Below are 21,647 nucleotides of genomic sequence, written 5' to 3'. Positions count from 1 at the left end.
GGGGAAAGGTTTGATTTTTCAGGTTGTCATTCCCAAAATTGCTTGTCTTTCCAGGTGACGTGCTTATTTCTGAATGTGGTCTGACCTTCATATTCCCAAACGCAGAGGTTATTTTTTCAAAGGGCTGGCAGCAGAACTGTTCTCTCAGAAAGCTTGCTCGTTCCCTGCCAAGCTGCCATCCCCAGCACAAATCATCCCTTAAGGGAGGGTGGCTCCCCCAGAATGTTGTCTGGGCAAGGCCAGAGCGATGCCAAGCTCCTGACAGTGAAGGGAGCTTTAGAAAGCCAAACCAGCACAAACGAAGGTTTCTTTTTCGGTTTCTGACAGTGAGAGGTGCATAAGGAACCCCCTTTGGGCTAGTAAAAACTGGCAAGATAGCCACAAAAGTCAAAGTAATTCTGAAATTATTAAATCCTTGACACTTAAAAAAAAAATCATCACCTGAGGATATATTTTCCATTGATTTTAAGACAGAGTGGAAGAGAGGGGAGGGCACAGAAAGAGAAGCATGGATTGGTTGCTTCTTGCATGCCTTTCCACTGGGCCATGGATGGAACCTGCAATTGAGGTACATACCCTTGACCAGGAATCGAACCTGCTACCCTTTGCTCTGCAGGCTGATGTTCTAACCCACTGAGAAAAGCTGGCCAGGGCTAAAGGACGATCTGGGGGAGATAAGAGATCAACCGAAGGACTTGTATACATGCATATAAGTACAATCAATGGACACAAAACTCTGGGGAGGGGGGTATGTATGGGAGCGGGGGCAATGTTAAAATATGTACACAGATAATAATTTAATTTAAAAATATTTCATCTAAAATTTAGACAATCTTCCATTGAAGAAATGAATTACCTAGCAACGCAGTTTATCACTCTACCTCGTGGAAGCATCCAAATCAATCATTTGCATTAAGGATTGCAAAATTTTCCTGTAAAGGCCCAGACAGTAAATATTTTAAGCATTTCAGGCAATTTTGTCTCTGTTGCAACTATTCAACTCTGTTGATGTGGCATAGAAGCAACCATAGACAATATGTAAGTGAATGAACTTGGCTCGGCTCCAAAAAACTGTGTTTACAAACTAGGTAGCTGGCTAGATTTGGCTGAGCCTTGACCTGAGATGCTATAGTATCTCTAAGAGGGGGTAGGTGGGTTGAGGAATAGAAAACAACTTAAATTAATGAGTATTACTTAATAGAATATCTACAGTGAATCTTGTAATTATCATTATAAATTGTAGAGTAAGACCCAACCAATCATGATTTTGTGCTAAGAGTGGGAACAGCACAGACTAGATGAATCTTGATCACAGTGAGTTTTCCATCTGATGGAAAAAGAAAGACTGGTCGGTGATGAACGGCTCTGGAGACAGTAAGAATCCACAGGGTGTAAAGAAGCAAGAGACCCAGGCTAACTGGGCTGATGACCCCAGTATCCACAGAGAAGGAGCCTGCTGGCTGAATTTGTGAGATGGGTGTGATCTAGGAGGGTGAAGGGCAGGTGGAGAAACACAATACGAACAAAGGCACAGGTATGTATGTGCAAGGTGTTCACAGAAGAGTGAGTTGGCAAATTGGAGCCATGTCCAAAGGGTGCTTCTGGGATATCATAGAGGACCAGTGTTGATGGTGTAAATTCTTTTTGTAGAGTCAGAGGCAGGTATTGAAGGTTTCTGAGCTTCTAGGACAAAGTTCCCTACAAAAGCAAGCAACTCAGAGGATGCTAATCCTTTACAAATAGGATGTGGCTGGCTGCATCTTACATGTTATGAATATAGTGTTATTGGGGGGTCACATTTATTAAGCCACCATTGTCTGCCTGACAATATCATACCAAGTGCCTTACTTTCACATGTCATTGAACACATAAAAAATCCCTGAGGTGGTTCTATCTTATCCCCATTTTACAGATTAGAAAACTGAGATGCAGAAGTTTACTTGCCCAAAGCCATCCAGTGTGGAAGAGGGAGAGAGTGGGTTTAAACCTAGGTCTGCCTCTGTGTAAGCTTTTAATCACTCACCTAAATTGCTTCTCAGTATATTTAAACAAATTTCTGTGTTTTAATAGTTAAATGAATCTTTAAAAAAAAAATCCTTTCTAAATTGTCTCTTCCAGTGTTCCTTCTACTAAAAAACCTCCACTACTATTATTACATTTCTTATCTTCCTACTAATTATTTTTTTCAAGAGCAACGTTTTCATAATTAAAGATTTAGAAATTTCAATTCTGTTCAGATTTCATCCAATTTGAGCTCACTAATTTAGCATAAAATTGTGGTTTTCATCAATGCCATATCTATCCATCTATGAATGTAATTATTTTCCCACTGTTTTTGTCTACATTTTAGGTGGGCCTTGCTTTACTGCACACAAACCATATATTTATCTCCCATGATTTTTTGTCCAAACAGAATAGCGGAATGCAACGTCAAATAAATAAAAACGCTTGCCAATAAAAACCTAGAGGGAACAAACTACAATAGTAATAACAGTTGCATTCAGGTTATGTGATTCCCTTTTTCTCTTTTTCTCTCAATTACTTTAAATTGGGTTATAATAGTATAATTTTTTTTAATGTAATCATGTGAAAATGTTCGCCTTTAAAAAAGTCTGTGAAACAACGCACTGGGATCTAATCTAATGAGCAACGAATAAAAGAATTCCCTAATGCAGAAAGTGACTGTGTTCCATGCAAGTTTCATGGCTCTTGGTTACATGAACTTAGAGCTATTAGGTCTCATTAACTCCCTGGGATCTAATATCAGGCTAGCTGGTGTGGGTCTATCTTCCGCTTCTCTATACTCAATCAATTTCAGAGAAACAGGAGTAGGGGTTAGGTGGATTAGTCTCAACAGGCCATTAATCTCTGCATTCTCAGTGGTAATCCAGCCTCCACTGATGTGATTGGGGGAGGGAAATCCGATAAAAATACCAAACACTCAGAAAAGCCCCAAAGCTGGCTCCGTAGAGACCAATACACTTAGGACACAGTTTGCTTGTCTTTACTTAACATCAATGCATGCAGCATTTGTCATCTGTCCTGTTTCTTGTTGGTTTTCCTTTTATGTCTTTTGCTGAAGTCCTCAGATCAGATGTATTTGAAAAGGAATCATGTTGCAATCTCAGGAATAGCCTATCATTTAATTATCATTTTAAAAATCATTCTCTCAAGTGAATAGGAAACATAAATCAAAACTATCTTTTCATGTTGAGAATTTGTTGAAAAAAGATACATGAGTAAGGTTGCCATGTGTATAAATCAGTGCTTTGGCAAAGCTGGCAAGACTGAATAATGAAGAAAAAAAAATAGAGTGACCAAATTCCTGTAAAAACAAGCAAGTGACTTGTTTTAAAACATGTTCTATTAAATATTATAGCTTTACCATAAGTGAATTGAGTCATAATGCCTCATTCCTTTTTTGTTCCGAACAATAAACCATCATTTACTAAAGTATATCAACCAGGGAAAACATTAAGTGAATCAGGGTTTTGTTTATGCCACCATTGTCAAAGTCAAGTTCTTACTGGGTCACAGGAGACCATGCACCTATATTAGAGGCCTTGATAAGTCTAAACCGCAGCTATAAAATGAAAATATGAGGCATTAATTTTTTTAATTATTAAAAAGTGTGGGCCAGACCCAGGAAATAGACTCTGAAGATTGTTTTATGCAAAAGACACGATTGTCTTCTTTCTTATTACCTTTAAAATATTCCCCAGACATCCCTATCTTCCCCCAGTGAATAAGATTCAACCAACCTCAAAGGATGATGTGTTATGTGCAGGCATTGTGCTAAACACTTGCCCATGAATTGGCTCATTTAACCCCCATGTTTTACATGAGACTGCCAAGTTCCTTCTTAATTTTGCCCAACACGTCTTTTGTTCTTTTAGCTTCAGTCATAACAGTGCAAAACTCACCATTTATCAAATTCATTCTGAGTGCCAAGCACTCTGCTGCATTTCTGAATTTCAGTCTCCCTGGACTCCAAGGATAGATATTATCACCTCCAGTTTATGAGAGAATAGGAAGGATTAGGCATCTTAAGTAATGTCCCAAGGTCACACAAGTAACAGTAAGGTTGAGATTAAATTCTAAGACTCTAATACACAGACCCCAAGGTTTTCAGTAAATCCTTGATAGGGCAGTCAATGATGACCCCCAGAGTCTTTTCTAGAATCTTACTAGAGAGCTTCGGACAAGATCATCATTTCACAAACAGTCTGAGTCATTCTCTCATCATGCCTTAGCTTATGCTTGCCCATTTCAGAAGTCATTTGCCACCTTTCTGCTCACTCAGTCTTGAAAGTTCATCCTGTTATTTAACCGTGCTGCCCCCACATCTCAAAAACTGGAGTTCAGCATTAACAGCAAATTCAGATAAAAATTTTTAAGTCTCTTAACACTATAAAGTTGCAAAGGGTTCTAGATATTATTTAATTCAACATCCCCTTTTAGAAGGAGAAAATTGGGCCTGGCCTATGTGGCTCAGTGGTTGAGTGTACTTGACCTATGAACCAGGAAGTCATGATTGAATTGCTGGTCAAGGCACATGGCTGGGTTGTGGGCTAGATCTCCACTAGGGGCATGCAGGAGGCAGCCAATAGTTGATTCTCATCACTTATGTTTCTATCTCTCTCCTCCACTTCCTTCCTCTCTGAAATAAAATAAAAATAAGCTAGCCCCTGAAAATAAATAAATAAAAGGAGAAAACAAGAACCCAGACCGGTGAAATGACTTCCTCCACACCACTGAGCAAGCAGTGGCAAAGCTAACAGTCACTTGAACATGTTCTAACTGGCATCCCAATTATCTTTTCTGTCATACACTTTATTCACTCTTCTCTAAAAGTTATAGAAATAAACTCTAGAAATAATACTTAAGAAATCTCAAATTTCTGGACTTAGAAAAGGTATTTTGCTTGTTCTTGACCATAGCTTCCTATCTCTGATCTGACTTATTAAAATATATATATATATAACATTGGAAGCCATATCTTGAAGACAAGCAGAGTCTCCATCAGCCTTGAGAAGCCCCAGTCACTACAAAGACAGCATTCTTTCCCTTTAATTCTTTTCCCCCGAAAAAAGCCCCTTACACACAAATGTATGCGTACACACTCACACATACACAGCAACCAACAGACAATTACTAGTAATGTGAACAGGAAATAAACTTCTATTATGTTATATCACTGAGATTATGAATTTTATCTGTAATAGAGTCCAGAATAGCCTGAAGAAACTTAACTAGGAAGCAGCATGGAGGAATACGTAAGACATAATGTGAAGTTTTCTTTAAGAAGTACAGATTATAACTGCAAACTTAGTAAAAAAAAAAAATTTGTTTGTTTTCCCAAATTTTCTTGGATACTGTTGTTATAGCATTGTTAGCATTAAAATGAATTCAATGGCTCATCATTCATGTTTGTGACACTAAACACTCGCAAATACAGTCTCTGGCATGCAAGAAGCTCTGATCAATGAGGAATGTTTCACTTGAACACATGATTGGCCTCAAGGTCAAATGCATACGGTAAACAAAACTCTCATTCATTAATTTGTTCAAACCATCTTGCCTTTAGAGGTGGCACATTACCTGGCTTAGTCAAGCTCTAATTTCAGTGGATCTAAGAGTAGGAAGGGTGATTGGGGCACTGCACCAAGTCTTACACTTAAGATTGCACAGGACTCTCATTTAGCAATACCAAATGAAAAGGCCACAGAGAACTTTACCACAGTAGAAAAACAGGATAGAACTTGTCATGGACACAAAAATAATGACTCCATCACTTTATATATCATTCTACAGGGATTTGAGCCACTGAGACTTAAAGCTGGTATCATGAGGGTGCATTATAGGACTTAGACAGACAGAGACATACTGCTATTCACATCCAGGCCACACAATAGAAAGGCATTACTCACAGGTGCCTCACCTTTAATCATCAGTATAATCTCCATATACCGTATTTTCCGGCGTATAAGACGACCCCCTAATTTTTACAGTTAAAACATAGGTTTAGGCCTATATTCACTGTGTAAGACTACCCCCCACTTCCAAGGCAACACCAGTTCTTTTTTTTAATAGACTGCCTCTCTGACTCTGGCCAATCTGAGCAGGCTTTTTACTAGAAAACAGTGTAGCTTCGGGTACAGAACATGTATAATTTGCATGCATAAAAAGCCTGCTCAGATTGGCCAGAGTCAGAAAGTTGGTCTATTAAAAAAAGAACTGGTGTTGCCTCAGAAGTGGGGGGTAGTCTTATACAGCGAATATAGGCCTAAACCTATGTTTTAACTGTAAAATTAGGGGGTCGTCTTATACGCCGGAAAATACGGTACCTGCTAAGAGGTTAAAATAGGAGCTTTTGTTCTATAACCTCCCCTCTGAAATTATATTAACAAGCAAACAAACATGAAACCACCCAACCCTCCATTTCCTCACAGCTGTTAAGATCAACTAGCCAGAATGCACAGATATTACAGGCAGAATGCACAGCCAAGAACTGCCAATGCATTATTGTTCTTTCCATTTCTAGGTGCCTGGCTCTCCTCCCTGGTAAGAACTAGTAGAGCTACACCACAGTTCTGTTACAAACAGCTGGAGGGGGAAGTGGTTCTCAGACACAAGACTGAAACACCTTGGAGACCAGAGCCGTTCCCTGGATTGCTTGAGCACCAAGATGAAAGAGTGAGTGGGGTAGGCTTTCCCCTCAGGCCCTCTAGTCTAGTTCAATACTCAACTAAGGAGCAGTGAGCTTTCTCTCGTGCTGGTTTTCCCCAAGCTAGATCCCAATATGAAAACACCTTATCCTAAGCAATCTCCTTTAATAGGAACAGAGATGACATGGAGAAAAGAACAAGGATGCATCCATTGATTCTTGACCATCCTAGTTCAAGGCTTTTAGTATGGCATCATAGAACACAAAGTTGCTGAAATACATTTTAAACTAGGGGTGTCGAACTCAATCAGAGAAGGGGCCACAATCTAAAATCCAGCCTAAATCGCGGGCCGAATGTTTTACTGAACAGTCATAAACTGTCATTGTGATGGAAATGCAGCGGAGTGCAGTGATGACAGCGCGGTGCGGGCCACATTGCAAGGCCTGGCGGGACGGATTTGGCCCACAGGCCTTGTGTTTGACACATGTGTTTTAAACCAACTGCTAAGCATCCCCAAATAACACTGGTTGGCCAAATGCAGATATGAATTAAGCCTGAGAAGGAAATAGAAAACCACTGAATATGTTGCTCCCTGAGAAGGTTTCATGCAGTAGAAGCAAAAGGGCAGCTAGCAAAGAGGTTTTCATCCCCACTCCCTCCTAGTCTCAGATCTTGTCTCCCAGTCTCCTGCTAAAGAAGGGAAGCCATTTTAAATCACTCCTTGTCATTCATTTACATAGTAATTCAATCATTTATTATTGAGCTTCTACTGAATGCTAGGTACTGGGCTGGGCAATGGGAAAAGACAACAGAAGGCCTAAATATACACTCTACACGGGCAAAAATCATGGTTGTTTTACTCCCTACATTTTATTCTGCCTGGCCATTGCCTCCATCATTGGAGGCATTCAATAGCATTTTGGGGATTAATGAGCCAATACATTAAACCCTTTGGGAATGGGAGAGAAGCCATCTGTAGATATGTACCTTTATTAGATCAAGAATCTCATGCGATTATTTACTTTTCTTCCCATCTCGTGGAGGAGGAATGGCCTTTGCCCATTTAGTAAGTGCTGCTGTCAAAACTGCTTCCCTTAAGGATGAAAGGTAAATCTGTGTGCGGTAGAAGAGGGGACCACAGAACGGGAATATGTTGGTTCATATCCTTCAGTGAATGGGTTCGTTCCAACTTTGGCATTGCTGCCAACTGTGCTATGAGGCTAGCAGGACTTGGCTCTGGAAAACTCACCTGAAAGTCACAGGCTTCATTTCCTATCCCAGCCCCTTCAGCCATTGGGCATGAAGTATTGGAAGAAGTTAAAGATGAGTTCTGCAATGACTGTGACTAAGGCCCCACCTCTCCCTGACCCTCTCCTTTCTGCCATCCTGATGGCACCTTCATGTGAATGCAACCAACCCAAACACTGGCTGGCCATTATCAGTCCAATCTCGCTAATAAGCAGGAATGATCTCTTTGTTACCATAACATTTCTTACCATCCACAGCTACCCACTCCAACCCCTGCTAGAAATCCTTTAAAGTTTTAAGTTTACATGAGATGAAAACTGCAAAAAGCTGTGAGACAGATTCAATGATCCAGCAGAATGAGATGATAATTGACACATTGGGGTCTCAGCTCCTTTTCCTAGGGCGAGAAGAGGTCCATTCTGTCATATGTATCTGGGTTATGTCCAAAGCTTCTGAGAAGCCACCTGGAACTAGAGGGGATGCTGGAAAATACCTAGTGATTTGGGCCAAATGGAGCACAGCTGGACCAGAGCCAAAAGCTTTAACCCTGACTGTTCTGTTCCCAACAAAGAAAAAAGGATACACTAGACCACATGTGTCAAACACAAGGCCCGCGATCCAAATTCGTCCCGCCAGGCCTTGCAATGTGGCCCGCACCGCGCTGTCATCACTGCACTCCGCTGCGTTTCCATCACAGTTTATGACTGTTCAGTAAACCATTCGGCCCGCGATTTAGGCTGGATTTTAGATTGTGGCCCCTTCTCTGATTGAGTTCGACACCCCTACAGACCTACCCCTTGAGTCTTAAAAGGATGCCTTCCCTACACAAAGAGGCAAAAGGGTGGTTTTTACTGAGTATGATTGGATGTAAGGTATTACTCTTATTGGGATCACATTCTGTAAATGTTCAGCCTCATCCATCACACTCCATTCCAGTAGTTGCCATATTGACTTCTTGACAGTCCCCTAAGTTCATCATGTCCTATCTGATCTCCCTGTCTTTGCAAATATTGTTTCCTATGATCATCCCTCCCCAATCACACTCCTCGTCAATTAGCCAAAATCTTCCAAGCCCAGACTTTAATGTCTTTCCAGGGGCAGCCTAAACCCCTTCTAACTAACACTACTTACTCTCCTTCCTCTACTCTTCCCACCTCCAGAATGAGTCAGATGTCCCTTCTCTGTGCTACTCAAACACTGTTTGTATGTCCTTTCATTACAATACTTACCACATTTTAGGGTAACTATCAATATTTTAAAAATTAGTCTCTTACTGGATTATGAATTCCAGGAAGGAAAGGGCAATGTCTTACTTATTCCTGCTGGATCCCCAGTACCTTCTGCATGGGGCACCCTCCATAAATGTTGAATGGTTAAGTGGACAAAGGGCATAATGTGTGGTATGCCCTTTATACAAAGGACCAGGTATTGTTCTTTTCTGTGATTCTTCTGCCTTGTACACAGTTAGCTAGCAATTTGAAGAAATGACTGAATAATTCATTTGAATTTTCAATAACAGGTTCAAAGTGTCAACAGCAAGCACTCTTATTGATAATTGACCATGATGATAATTTTCTGAGCAGCTCCAATTCACTGACTGACTACGATAAGGCAGGCACTGTGGCAGGATCTTATGTACTTTTTCTCCAATCTTCACTTTACAGATGGTACAGAGGCTCAGAGAACGTAAAGGACTTCTCCAAGCACACAGAGAGTGCATGTAAAAGGCAGGATTCACATGTTGGCCTATCTTAGTAGCAAAGCCCATGCTTACTCTCTCATGATATGTGTAATTTGGTCAGTGGTTACTGAATTCCAGACACCATGCCAGGCATTTTAAAAATAGTGTTTTGTTCCTTATGACTACCCTGTAGGATCAACAACTTTGGGAAGAATCATCTCCATACTACAGAGGAGAAAGGCTGAAGCCTCTTCAAACCTCAACTGTCTACAATCCCAAATAGGGCCCAACCTATGAAAAGTACAGCAGTAGCTGGAGACATGCCACACAAATTTAAGATCAAAAGAAATATTAGAATCTCAAACAAATTTTAACCAAGTTCAGTCCATAAGATCAATGCAAAGATCCATATAAGAAAAATAAAAACCACTAAGAGATTAAATATATTAGGATGTTGCATAGCTTCTCAGTTCAACAGGTCCCTGAGTGGGTTCATCCCAATTTTCCAGCATCTCCCAAATGAACCTTTTGTTTCCATTAGGGACAGTCCTCACTACATATCTCACACATTCCTATTCCTCTCTCTTTGATAATATGGTCTCCTCCAGCTCTCCTATTCCCAACCTCCAAAATCTACCAAAATTCTCCACTTTCCTCTCTTCTGTAGCGTTTAAGCCCTTTACCAAACCATTAAGTATTATTCTTATTGTTTTATCTCATGATACACTTTGTGCATTACAACTTTGCTTTTACTAGTATAAACTACATCTTAACAATTAAGCCTTATCCTTCTATTTTATGAAGTTAGTAGCTCTACGCACTAATTCTTGCACCAGTAGCTCCTCAGTAGCCAGTAGCTCACTGCTGCCCTCCAGTAGCTCTCCCCCAGCTGTCCCAAGCTCCTGTAGCTCCTCCCATTCCCCCTCCCCACCCCCTCTCATAGCTTGCTGCTCTGCCCCCTCCTGTAGCTCTCTGCCACCCACTTGTAGACAGTAGCTCTTTGCAGCCCTCCTATAGCTTTCTTGCCCATTGTGCCACTCTCCTGTAGCTCCCTCCACCCCTTTACCCCCTCATAACTCGCTGCCCTGCTCCCTCTTATAGTTCTCCACTGCCTGCTTGTAGCAGGTTTTTCCACCCTCCTGCTGATCCATGATCCTGTCCTTAGCATAAAGACCATTTGCATATTACATCTTTATCATATAGAATATACAACTATTGTGTGTCCATATCTCAACTTTGATTTAAAAACTATATCTTAAGCATGGATCGTCCCATAATATTATGAACAGTTCTTTGAAATAGGCAAAGCTGAGATAATTTTACAGATGAGGAAACTGAGATACTAAGGGGCTAAGACAGTGGTCGGCAAACTCATTAGTCAACAAAGCCAAATATCTACAGTACGACGACTAAAATTTTTTTTGAAAGCCAAATTTTTTAAACTTAAACTTCTAACACCACTTCTTCAAAATAGACTTGCCCAGGCCATGGTATTTTGTGGAAGAGCCACACTCAAAGGGCCAAAAGAGCCGCATGTGGCTCACGAGCTGCAGTGTGCCTACCACTGGGCTAAGAGAATTGCCCAAAGTCACCTAGACAATTAAGGAAGACTTCATGAGTAAGTTGAGTCTTCTAACTTCCATATTGTTTCTACAATGGTTTGCTTCCATACACTTTTATGGTGCCTCACTCTTTTCTTGACTTAAACCCCAGGGCCAAATATGTAATGGTTAGTTAAGATGAGAAATTGAGATGGTAGGCACTGATGATCCAGGGTAGCAAGCCATCCCCAGGGACTTCCTATTTCTCAGGAAGACTCATTGCATCTCACTGCCAAGAGAGTCTCATCTATGACAATGGCACCTGTCAGGGACTGGGCTAGGTGGCATCCATGGGAAACTCGATGTAAAGAAGCCATATTGCCAACAACATCATCAGGTGTAAAGAAGCCATATTGCTAACAAGCACTACCTTGTTCCCAGGCGATGTATTCAACTTTCCAAGCCCCACCTTCATATTGGGCTTCCAGGGGTAAAGGGAGTGCCACCCATGACTAGCACCCATACCTAGCACTGCCAGTCTCATTTGTCTGGGAAACAAAATGAAGAGACATTTCAAAGCTGTTAAGCCAAGGCCTTCTTAAAAGGAGGACTCAAACTCAATCGATAAAATGTGATTGCTAATGATTCTGTTTTTGCTTTTACAGAAGTGGGAGGGAAGGAAACTAAAGGCTCTGTTCTATCTTGGCCTCACAATCCTGTGCAATGTCAGATTTTTAGGAAAAAAAAAAATTTACATGACTGCAAGCACACTATTGCTAGCCTCAGACACTGCCAGAATTACCGAATTCATTATCTAGTCTCATCCATATACAAATGTGTGGGGTATGTACTGTTATCCCCTTTCTACATGTAAAGAAGCTGAAGGGAAACCATTTGAATTTTCAGATAAGGCAAAGAATGTATGACATGTTCTTTGCTTAATCAGGGGTTGCGCATCATAAGGCATTGGGGAACAAACTTGGATAATAGTCTCGTCGGTTTGATTGGCAGTCATGTAGCACTCAAATGCTCCCTTAATTCTAGCTCTAGTCTAGACTATAATCCCCTTAATTTCCACTTTCAAGACTTACATCCATTTAACACAGTTTATTCTTTCCATTGAAAACATAAAAAATATATTCGATATAACAACATTTAAAAGAAACCTTGAACCAAAATATAGATGATTTGACCTCAGTTAGACCTGGCTGTGAATCCTCCAGGCTGACCCTCTGTGGGCGTTGGTTGCCTTACATATAAAATTACTCTAAGAATGAATGAGTTAAAGTATATGAAATATTACATAATATATGTGAAAGCACCATATAATTATAATTGTTATTGCTGTTATTATTATGAATAAGCTGCCTAAGTAAAGTTACACATAAGGAAGTAAGATGCATTGAGTAAATTAAATCAGACAGCTGTTTTTGGACCAGGAAATTCTCTCCTGGTGCTGCTAAGCATTCATTCTTTGCAGATGTGAACTGCTTTTGTAAGGATGGAATGGAGCTCTTGCTAGCATTGGGGAAAATCATCTCTCTCTCTCTCCCTCCCTCGTGCCTTTCCTCCCTCCCCCTCATCTCTTCAGAGATCTTGGCTGCCTTACATTTTCAATAAAATGAGATCTGAGCCTAATAAGGAGCCCCAAGAACTCTCAGGCCTGGTATTCCCTCGTCAGCCTAGCTGACTTGTCCTTAAGTAGCCAGAATGGATAGAATCTCTCAGATGGAAGGCACACATGGTACTCCCTCAGCAGCTAGTTAGCTGAGCCTGGCCAAGCAGACCCCCAGTCCCATTTGCGGCCCGTGGTGACTGCATTCTGGACACCACGCTAGGCATTTTATAAGGAGTGTTTTGTTCCTTACAATTACCCTGCAGGGTCAACAGCCTTGGGAAATAGTATCACAGCTTCATCATAAACCAAATGACTAGTGCAGAGCCATCAAACCTACCAAGAGCAGAGCTCTGAATTTTAAGCACTATGTCTACACAGGCCCTTGGGAGAAAGCTCCTTGTAGGTATATACTTTTAATTTGGGGGATTGGGCTGGGGTGAGGGAGGGTAGGCAGCTTTGGTTAACGAAACACTCAGCTACAAAGCACCAGAGTATTCCTGAAAGCTAGTGCTACTGACTGAAATTCAGTCAGTATACCTTTTACAGGCCAGATCCACTCCCCTCATTTTCCTTCTGCAAAATGTTTACAGTGCAGACTTTTGCTGGCCCTTCCTAGTCTGGAATTCCTCAGGAATGATGCCAACCCTAGTACTGCATCCATTAGTGATGACCTGGTCACTCTGTAAGAATTCATATCCATTTCCAGGGTAGGGTAATTCATCCCAAGATGGCAGAGAGGTGTTTTGTTTTAAATATTTTTTAAAACTCCTTTAAGATTTAGTAGGTTTTACAATAAGGGTTATATTCCTTTTGTAAAGCTCAGTCGTGAGTAAATTAAAACTGCAAATCACAGAAACAGAAAAGAAAGACCTACTAAATGCTCCTGCAGCAATTATTCAACCTTAGTGCATTGCATTCCTGCACTTCTTAAAGCTACTAGATGGGTGGGGGGGGAGGGGGGGAAAGCCCCCCAAACTGTGAGCTGTAATTATGTTCCTATCAGACCTGTGACACACAGGGATGTCCCTTAGTGAGCAGTTCTGTTTATGGGGGGTGAAAGCCGCCTGGCCCCTGGAGGGATAGCCAGCCCAGCCTTGGAAGCAAATTGTATGGATGTGTAAATACCGAGTCCATAATGGTGCCTCTCTGCCTAAATGTCTTCATAAAGTGCAAATTAGCGCAGATCCTAACTAGGCATTTGCAACGCTAACCTAGTTTTCTGTGTTTAGCTAATAGGTGGCAATTTCGCTTACACTTTTATCCCCTCATTACGGAGCAATGACGATTACTTAGTAAACACATGTGCGAGGCCTTGTGCTCCATGGCCCCCTCCTGGGTTGGGAAGAACCTCCTTCTAATGCTCCTATTTACATAATGTAGTTGTTGATATATCAGACCAAGTTCAGGATATGGAGAGCTGTGACAGGTATCCCATTAGGGGGAGGCTAAGGACAGACCCGTTCTCAGCTGGGTCTCCTGTGATGGCCTGGCCAAAGGCAGGGACTGGAAAGAAAGGATGCTGGGGGTGGAGCCTCATTGATGTTAACCCTTGGTAAGTTTTAAAGGGACTCAGATGGCTCGTCTCATGTAAAAATTATGTATGATGCTGGAGAGAGGTAGGGAAAGGGTGTTTTATAACCAATGAAATATGGAATGCATGAGGGGAGAGAGAGAGAGAGAGAGAGAGAGAGAGAGAGAGAGAGAGAGAGAGAGAGAGAATGAAATAGACATGTAGAAGAGAAAGATGCAAACTGTGGCCTTGGGAGATGCTACCCAGTTCATTCCTGGATAGATGGCAGCTATAAACCTTTACAAGTCACCTAACCTAGGAATTTTCCCTCAGGTGTAGGATGGGGTAAAAGAGGTCTCACTAGAGGATTTCAGGGCACTGTTTATTATCTTCCAGTCTCACAGTATACCTCTGATTTCTTAGTAAGGTGACCAAGCCCCAAAGGGAGCAATTTTGAATAAAATATTTCCTATTCCTGTTCTCTGAAGAGAACATTGCAGCTGAATAACGGTCTTTGGATCTGGGTCCAGTATAAGAGCAGACAGGGTTTTTACTATCCAGAATCGGAGGGTGGGGATTGCTGGACTGGAGGAAGATTCAGGAAACATGCCCCTGTCCCCCAGGGATGTTCAAATGTGCCTGCTCCCAGGGGCAGGGTTCCTGCTCTCCTCTTCTGGTGACTTCATGGCAAGTTGGCTGCGTCCTCAATTCTGCAGAGGGAATGCAGGCAGAGGGGAGCGCTGCAAAGGGGCCTTACCCTGGGCACCTCCATGACAGGTGTGAAGGGAAATGGGGTGGACACGGTCAAGGGGAGGAGGCATTACATTGGGAAATACTGCTGATCCCCAGGCTTTTTCTCACTGCTCCCCTCCAAACCCCCCACCCCCTGCACCAACAAAGACACTGCTTGGCAATCAGAATCCCTTCCAACACAGAGACACACAGGTGCAGGCAGGCACTAGCCCTACCTCACTCCCCTCCACTGGCTTGCCCTCCTCTGCTAACACCAAAGGCTGGCACAAGTAGCCTGAGGCCAGTGAGTCTCGGCCAGCACACCCCTGCCACTGGGCATTCCAAAGGACCGTCATTTAGAGTGGCATTGATGATGCTGTATTGTTTCTGACGGGGGTTTGCTTTTATTGCTGGGAGGGGGCGGCGGGCTAGGATAGTTCAGACCATCTCCGCTGTGCCTGATGGGTTCGGGGGGAAGGAATGGAGGACCTCCACCTCCCTCTGGTCCCTGAGGAATAGTCTCCACTCCCACATCTTCCCGCAGTCACTTGAAAGTGCTCTGATCCCCAGGCCAGGGCTCCGTGTCCATTTTTGCCAGCCAGAACCACCAAGTTTGGGAACTTTGAAAGCCCGGGGTTGGGGGTGGGGGTGGCCAAGGCTCAGATTTCGGCGCCAGAGTTCTCAGCCAGAAAGCCTTGAAAATCAACAGTCATCCGCCTCTCCCTCCTCACCCCCCACCCCTTGTACCTTCCAGAACTCCATGCGAATACTACCCCGGACACACACACACACACACACACACACCCATCCTTGGGTTCAGAAGGTTTATAATTCCGAAGGCAGCAAACCCGCAGAGCTGAGCAGGTCTCTGCCACCATCCTCTCCCCCCTCCCCACCCCCGCCCCATCCCAGCCCGAGAGGCCACCTCAGTGCCTTGCACACAATAGGACCCCACAAACCCCAAACCCAACACCACACCAACCCGCCCGCCACTCCGGCGCGTCCCCATACCTGATATGCAGACGATGAAATTGGCTTGAAGAAGAAAAAGCACCTCCCAGACTATTTCCATCCTCCGATTCTCATTCCAAGTGCATCACTCGACGGGAAAACGGGGGGCGGGGGGGTTAGCCCGGCACGGCACACGCACATCCAACACACTCACACACTTCTGGGCGAGTGTGCAAGCTCGCACTCCCACCGGACGGCGGCCGGTCCAGGGACAGTCACCCCCAAGATCAATATCGCCGTTGGACTTGTTCCGGCAAAGATCCCCTCGGGCTTAAGGGCTGCGCGGCGCCCCAGGTGTGCTGACACATGTCCGAGGTCTGGCTGCCGCCCCGGAGGAGGTGTCCCCGCTCAGAGGTCTCCGCTGCTCCCGGCCCGGGCAGCGGAGGAAGCAACGCCAGCAGCAGAGGCGGCGGCAGCCACCTGCAGCCGCCACCAGCGCCGGGCTCCGTCTGCACCAACGAGACCCCGATCCGCCGCCGGGCGCCCCAAGAAGGCATAGACGAGAGCCCCCCGCCGGGCCGCGCTGCTGCCGCTCCTCCTCGGCTGGCGGGGCCCGGGCAGCTCGCAGGCGGTCCGCGCCAAGTTGCCCTCGAAGTCCGCTCCGTTCACCGGGGCATGGTCTGTCCTAGGGCGGCTGCCGCTCCGCTTCGGGGCCGGTCCTCTTCTGCTTCCGGGGGGGGGCGGGGGGAGGAGCAGACGCAGCAGAAGGGAGGCGGCGAGAGGGAGAGGCGAGAGAGGCAGGGATTAGTGCCCGAACCCGCCGCCGCCGGTCCTCCCAGTGCCCAGGTCCGCGCGCTGCCCGCCTCCGCTGAGCCCGACCCCGGCGGCGCGGCCAGGGCGCCGATCGCCGACCGCGAGGAGCCGGGATCCCGGGCGCGTCGGGGGCCCGCGGGCTCCGCACGGCGTTCCGCGGCTGCTTCCCGGGGCTCCCTGATCCCTGGCTCCCCGATCCCTGGCTCCCAGCGCCCGCAACGAGTGCCGCCGCCGCCGCCGCCGCCGAGATTCCGGCACTGCAACTGCAGGGGTCGTTCTTTCCTCGCCTACGGAGCCCGACGCTGCCCGGCCAGGAGGGGAGGGGAGCGGGTGGGGGCGGGAGGAGGAGGGAGGGGAGCGAGGGGGAGGTCCGACCAGGTGAGCATCCTCCGTGCCACCCGGGAACCTAAGGTCCTGGGGCCCGCTGCTCCCGGGGGCGCCGGCGGGAGGCGGGGTGCGGAGGGGAGGCTCCCCGCGGCCATGAGGAGGACGGGGCGCTGGGAGTCGGAGCTGCGGGCCGGCCACGGCGGCAGCCACCGGGGCCCGGGCCCCGCTCCGACTCAGACTCCGCCCCGCTCGCCTCGGTCACCCTCCGAGGTTTGGGGAGTTTCTCTTCTCCTTAAAGAGAACTTCGAGCCCCCTTCTTCTCCCCTCCTCCCCCTCCCCCCCCCCCCCCACTTTGGCACGGGAGCCCCGGGAGGGACTCTTCCTGGGAATGCTGCTACGCTGGAATATTGGGGGATTTTTTCTTCTTTTTTTGCATAATTCCTCCCTTGTCCCCTACCTCCCCCCGCTTCTCATTCCTCCCCTGCCCTTTTCTCCCTCCACCCGCCACCTCACCTCCCCCTTTCCGCTCCGGGGCCAGGACCCGACTTACCCCGGAGTCCTCTCAGCAGCTCCTAGAGCAGGTGCAGCTCTTGCCTGCAAGTCCCTCCCTCCCCGGACAGTGGAAAAGCCTCTGTCCCACTCCTGCGCCCGCAGCCCCGCGGCCAACCGCTCCTCCGCCGGCTCCAGGGGGACCCGAGGCTGTGGGCGCCCCGGGCTTTGGGGGAACGGGCTTCCCTTCTTGGCTTTCAATCGCTTTCTTTCGGGAAGCTCCTGTGCTCTGGGGGGCTGTTGCTGGGGTCCCCGCAGACTCTCTGCCGCGACCCTCCGCCGCTTCCGGGGAAGCCCTTCCCACCGAGCCCGCGGGCGCACTCACCCCGGAGCGGCGCGGCCGGCGCAGGCCCCGCGGGAGGGGGGAGCGGCCGCAGCACCGCCCGCCGCCCGGGCCCGGGGAGCGCGGGCTCAGCGGGTCTCCCGCCCCGCAGGCTGCCCGAGGCCGGGGGAGCACTGGCAGCTGCTCAGCCGCTCGCCAGGTGGATGCGGGGGGACTGGAAAGGATCCCTGCACCCGGGACTGTGCGCCCCAGAAGAGGGCTGGGGGGGGGGGGGGGGGAGAAGGGAAATCGCAGCGGCCGTCTCTCCCCGCTCCCGCTGCAGCAGGGGGTGGAGGAGAAAGCCCCAGACCTACCTCTTGGGGGTAACTGCAGCGGAGGAGGCAGGGTAGGGGAATCCCTGGGAAGATCTCGGATTTCTGGGCGCGCTCCTCCGGAATGCAAACTGTGACGTTTTGGAGATTTTTTTGCACAAGCGCGGATGGACACACACACACACACACACACACACACACACACACACACACACACACCACAACGCACACGCACAACCCACAGGGGATTTTTTGCACAATTTTATTTTCGACGTTTAGAAGCCTTGGTAGTGTGTGCCTTGGTCTGCTAGCAGCATCCAAAGGGTGGATGAGTGAAAGGGAAGCGGGAGGAGAGAGGAGGGGACGGTTCATCCGCGCTGAGTCAGTTGAGCGAGTCTCCCAGGCTGTGTGGCCTCGGAGGGTGCGGTGCGGGAGCCGAAGGAGTCACCCTGCAGCGCTCCCGGGATTACTGAAAGGATGCCAGCTGCCCAGGAGTCTGGCTGTCCTTGGGCTGAGTGGCGGGAGGCGGCGGGGGCGGAAGGGATGTGGGAGGGAGCCAAGGTAACAGCAGGAGCTTCCTAAGCTGGGCTCATCCTGGGAGACAGGGCTGCTTGGTCCTGCTGCCTCCAGTCCAGAGATTCTGGGAAAGAACTTCTGGCAGACTTTGCCTACTGTTTCAGAAGGAGGTGTGATCCAGGGATCTGCTCTCTGATGCGACAGCCAAGGACCCTAGGTGATCAAGGCATTAAAAATCTAGACCCAGATGGAGAGAGCCCAGGATTCTTACTTCCAGAGCTCCAGGCTCAGCAGGGAAGATATTGAGACCTGGGAACATTAAAAGCATCTCAGGTACTGAGAATGAGCCCACTTGGGAAACATGGCGTGGAGGGGGTCGCGGTGCAGAGGGGCTGTTTGTCCCTGAGCCTTGCAAGCCCACTGCACGAAAGGACTTTTTGAAGAGAGAAAAAAAGCAGTTTGCCAAAGATGCACCAATTCCATCCTAGGGAGGGGTTGACCTGCCTTCTGCATTTGGGAGCCCAATGTTTGGCTAGCAAGAAAGACCTCTCCGGAAGCAGAAGCAGGGTGCCTGGATTGTTATACCACCAACAACCTATTTATTTATTAATGAGTTATGCAAATATCAAGGGCGTGCCTGATATGTGTCAAGCCCTGTAGTAAGATGCTGGAGTTTTGTAATTGAAAATCCATAATCCTTGTTTTCAAAAAGCCTAAAGACCACATTCCCTCCATTTGCTTTAAGAGCTAAAGCCAGTAATACTTCATTTTCCCCCTTTCAGTCTGTAGCTCGCCTTCAAGCCCTCTCAAAAATATTTAGGCTAAGTACTGCTGCCAAGTACTTTTACTTTTTAAAAAATATACAAAAATAAATAAAAACCATTAATTCATGATAGTATTTAAGTAAAAATAACTGCATGCATTGTTTTCCATGTACATATTGCCAAATCCTTTACATGGATTCCTTTATTTAATCATCAGAACATCCATATAAGAGAAATATTGTTACTTCCATTTTACAGATGATAAAACAGAGGCCCAGAAAAGCTATTTGCGGTCTCATGGCTGCTAATTCGTAGTGTAGAAACCACAGCCAGGCATTCCAAACTCAGAGGCCATGCTACCCCATCTCCCCTCATGCTCTGTGAAATTAAAAATATCCTGGAGAGGTCCTTTTGTGCTTAGAACCAGAATCCACATATGACACAGCTAGACTTCAGTTAAAGACAAGATGGATTGTAACAGTAGAACATGCAATTTATAGCTTAACTACAGTAGAAGTGGGAGAAAGAAAAGGTCACTGGGAATTAGAAGTAATCACAAGCATTTCTAATGAAAATCTGAGTGCCTGCTAAGAGCCAATTCTCTCCTTGAAATACAGCACTGAACACAACAGTCCCTGAACATTGACTTGCTACATTAGCATGTTCTGATCTAAACCTGATGCTATACTTTTCTTCTTTTCATTACATTTAATCTCTCTCTCAAACATCCAACTTCGCTGAAACCGGTTTGGCTCAGTGGATAGAGTGTTGGTCTGCAGACTAAAAAGTCCCCGGTTCAATTCAGGTCAAGGACATGTACCTTGGTTGCTGGCACATCCTCAATAGGGGGTGTGCAGGAGGCAGCTGATAGATGTTTCTCTCTCATCGTTGTTTCTAGCTCTCCCTCTCTATAAGTAAAATATATTTAAAAAACACACACACACAAAACATCCAGCTTTTTTCTGAACTCAAGATTTTACAAATGGGACACTTGTTTACAACAGATAAATTGCAGGCACTTTGTAAGTGGTTGCTAAAAAAAATGAATAGGTTTACTTGCTTGATTATTTAAATAACTACAATCTTTTGATATGTGGTACATGTCAAGTAGTATATTTCAAGTGCACATTAATATAATTTCAGAACAGATCTACTCGAAGTCCCTTAATTTTCAGGAGAGAAGATGGAAAGATTAAGGTGAGTTTAAGTGATATGTCCAAGTTCAAATACAGACAGAAGTAGAGGCAGAGGCAGAATTTGATTCCAGCCTTCCTACTTATTTATTTTAAAACTTGTGCTGGTTCCCACACTGGCCCCTGTACATGGAGAGCATGAAGCAATCTAGAAAAGTAGAAGACTGCTCTAGAGTGGTAGATGGCCATTTTAATAAGCAAGGGAAACTTGCATATGAACTTGGGTGGTCACAAGAGGAGTAGATTGCTGCATCTGAATGCCAGATCCTAAAATGAAATTACTGGGTTCAATAATATACTAGTGTATCATCCAGATGGTCTCAAAAACACCTTCCTCTCTCAAGGCTTGCTCTTAAAATGAATCCTAGGTTGAGAATGGTGGGCAGAAGTTACATTCCAAGGAGGTATGAGGAGACTGACTTCCCAGATCCTCTTCCTGGGCCAACCAGCTGTCTCATCCTCTCTCTCTCTCTCTCTCTCTCTCTCTCTCTCTCTCTCTCTCTCTCAATCTCTCTCTCTCTCTCTTTTTTAAATATATTTTATTGATTTTGCACAGAGAGGAAAGGAGAGAGATAGCGAGTTAGAAACATCGATGAGAGAGAGTCACCGATCAGCTGCCTCTTGCACACCCCCTACTGGAGATGTGCCTGCAACCAAGGTACATGCCCTTGACCGGAATCGAACCTGGGACCCTTCAGTCCACAAGCCGACACTCTGTCCATTGAGCCAAACCGGTTTCGGCTGTCTCATCCTCTCAATGACCTACCTCCTCCAACAGCCTTCCATCTCTGTCATTCTTTTGTTGTTACTGAGTAACACATTGCAGCAGCTAATCATGGAAAACATGTTATCTAAATCCATACGAATTAGTGGAAGATGTTTTCCCAGATTTTTTTTTTTTTTGCTTTCTATCCAATTCACTTTTATCTTAATCCTACCATT

At 45.8% G+C, this 21,647-nt stretch overlaps 1 protein-coding gene across 3 annotated transcripts in view; it reads right to left on the bottom strand.

Moving 5' to 3' along the window:
* CA10 (carbonic anhydrase 10) overlaps positions 1 to 18,392 on the bottom strand; it is a 366,676-nt gene extending 348,284 nt beyond the window's left edge. The window contains exons 1-2 of one of the 3 annotated variants that reach the window (XM_036454245.2): positions 18,275 to 18,392; positions 16,010 to 16,673 (exon numbers count right to left, since the gene is read on the bottom strand). In XM_036454245.2, coding sequence (XP_036310138.1) covers positions 16,010 to 16,070 — 61 coding nt within the window. In that variant the 5' untranslated portion in view covers positions 16,071 to 16,673; positions 18,275 to 18,392. Of the gene's footprint in view, positions 1 to 16,009; positions 16,674 to 16,828; positions 17,085 to 17,639; positions 18,086 to 18,274 lie in introns of those variants that run through there. The other 2 variants (XM_036454246.2, XM_045587356.1) reach the window with 2 other exon arrangements.
* Between the last annotated feature and the right edge of the window lie 3,255 nt (positions 18,393 to 21,647).

The sequence above is a fragment of the Pipistrellus kuhlii genome, unplaced genomic scaffold (assembly GCF_014108245.1).
Source record: "Pipistrellus kuhlii isolate mPipKuh1 unplaced genomic scaffold, mPipKuh1.p scaffold_m20_p_28, whole genome shotgun sequence".
Taxonomy (NCBI): Eukaryota; Metazoa; Chordata; class Mammalia; order Chiroptera; family Vespertilionidae; genus Pipistrellus; species Pipistrellus kuhlii.
The sequence above is the reverse complement of the archived record's forward strand: the minus strand, read 5'-3'. Positions and strand labels throughout refer to the sequence as shown.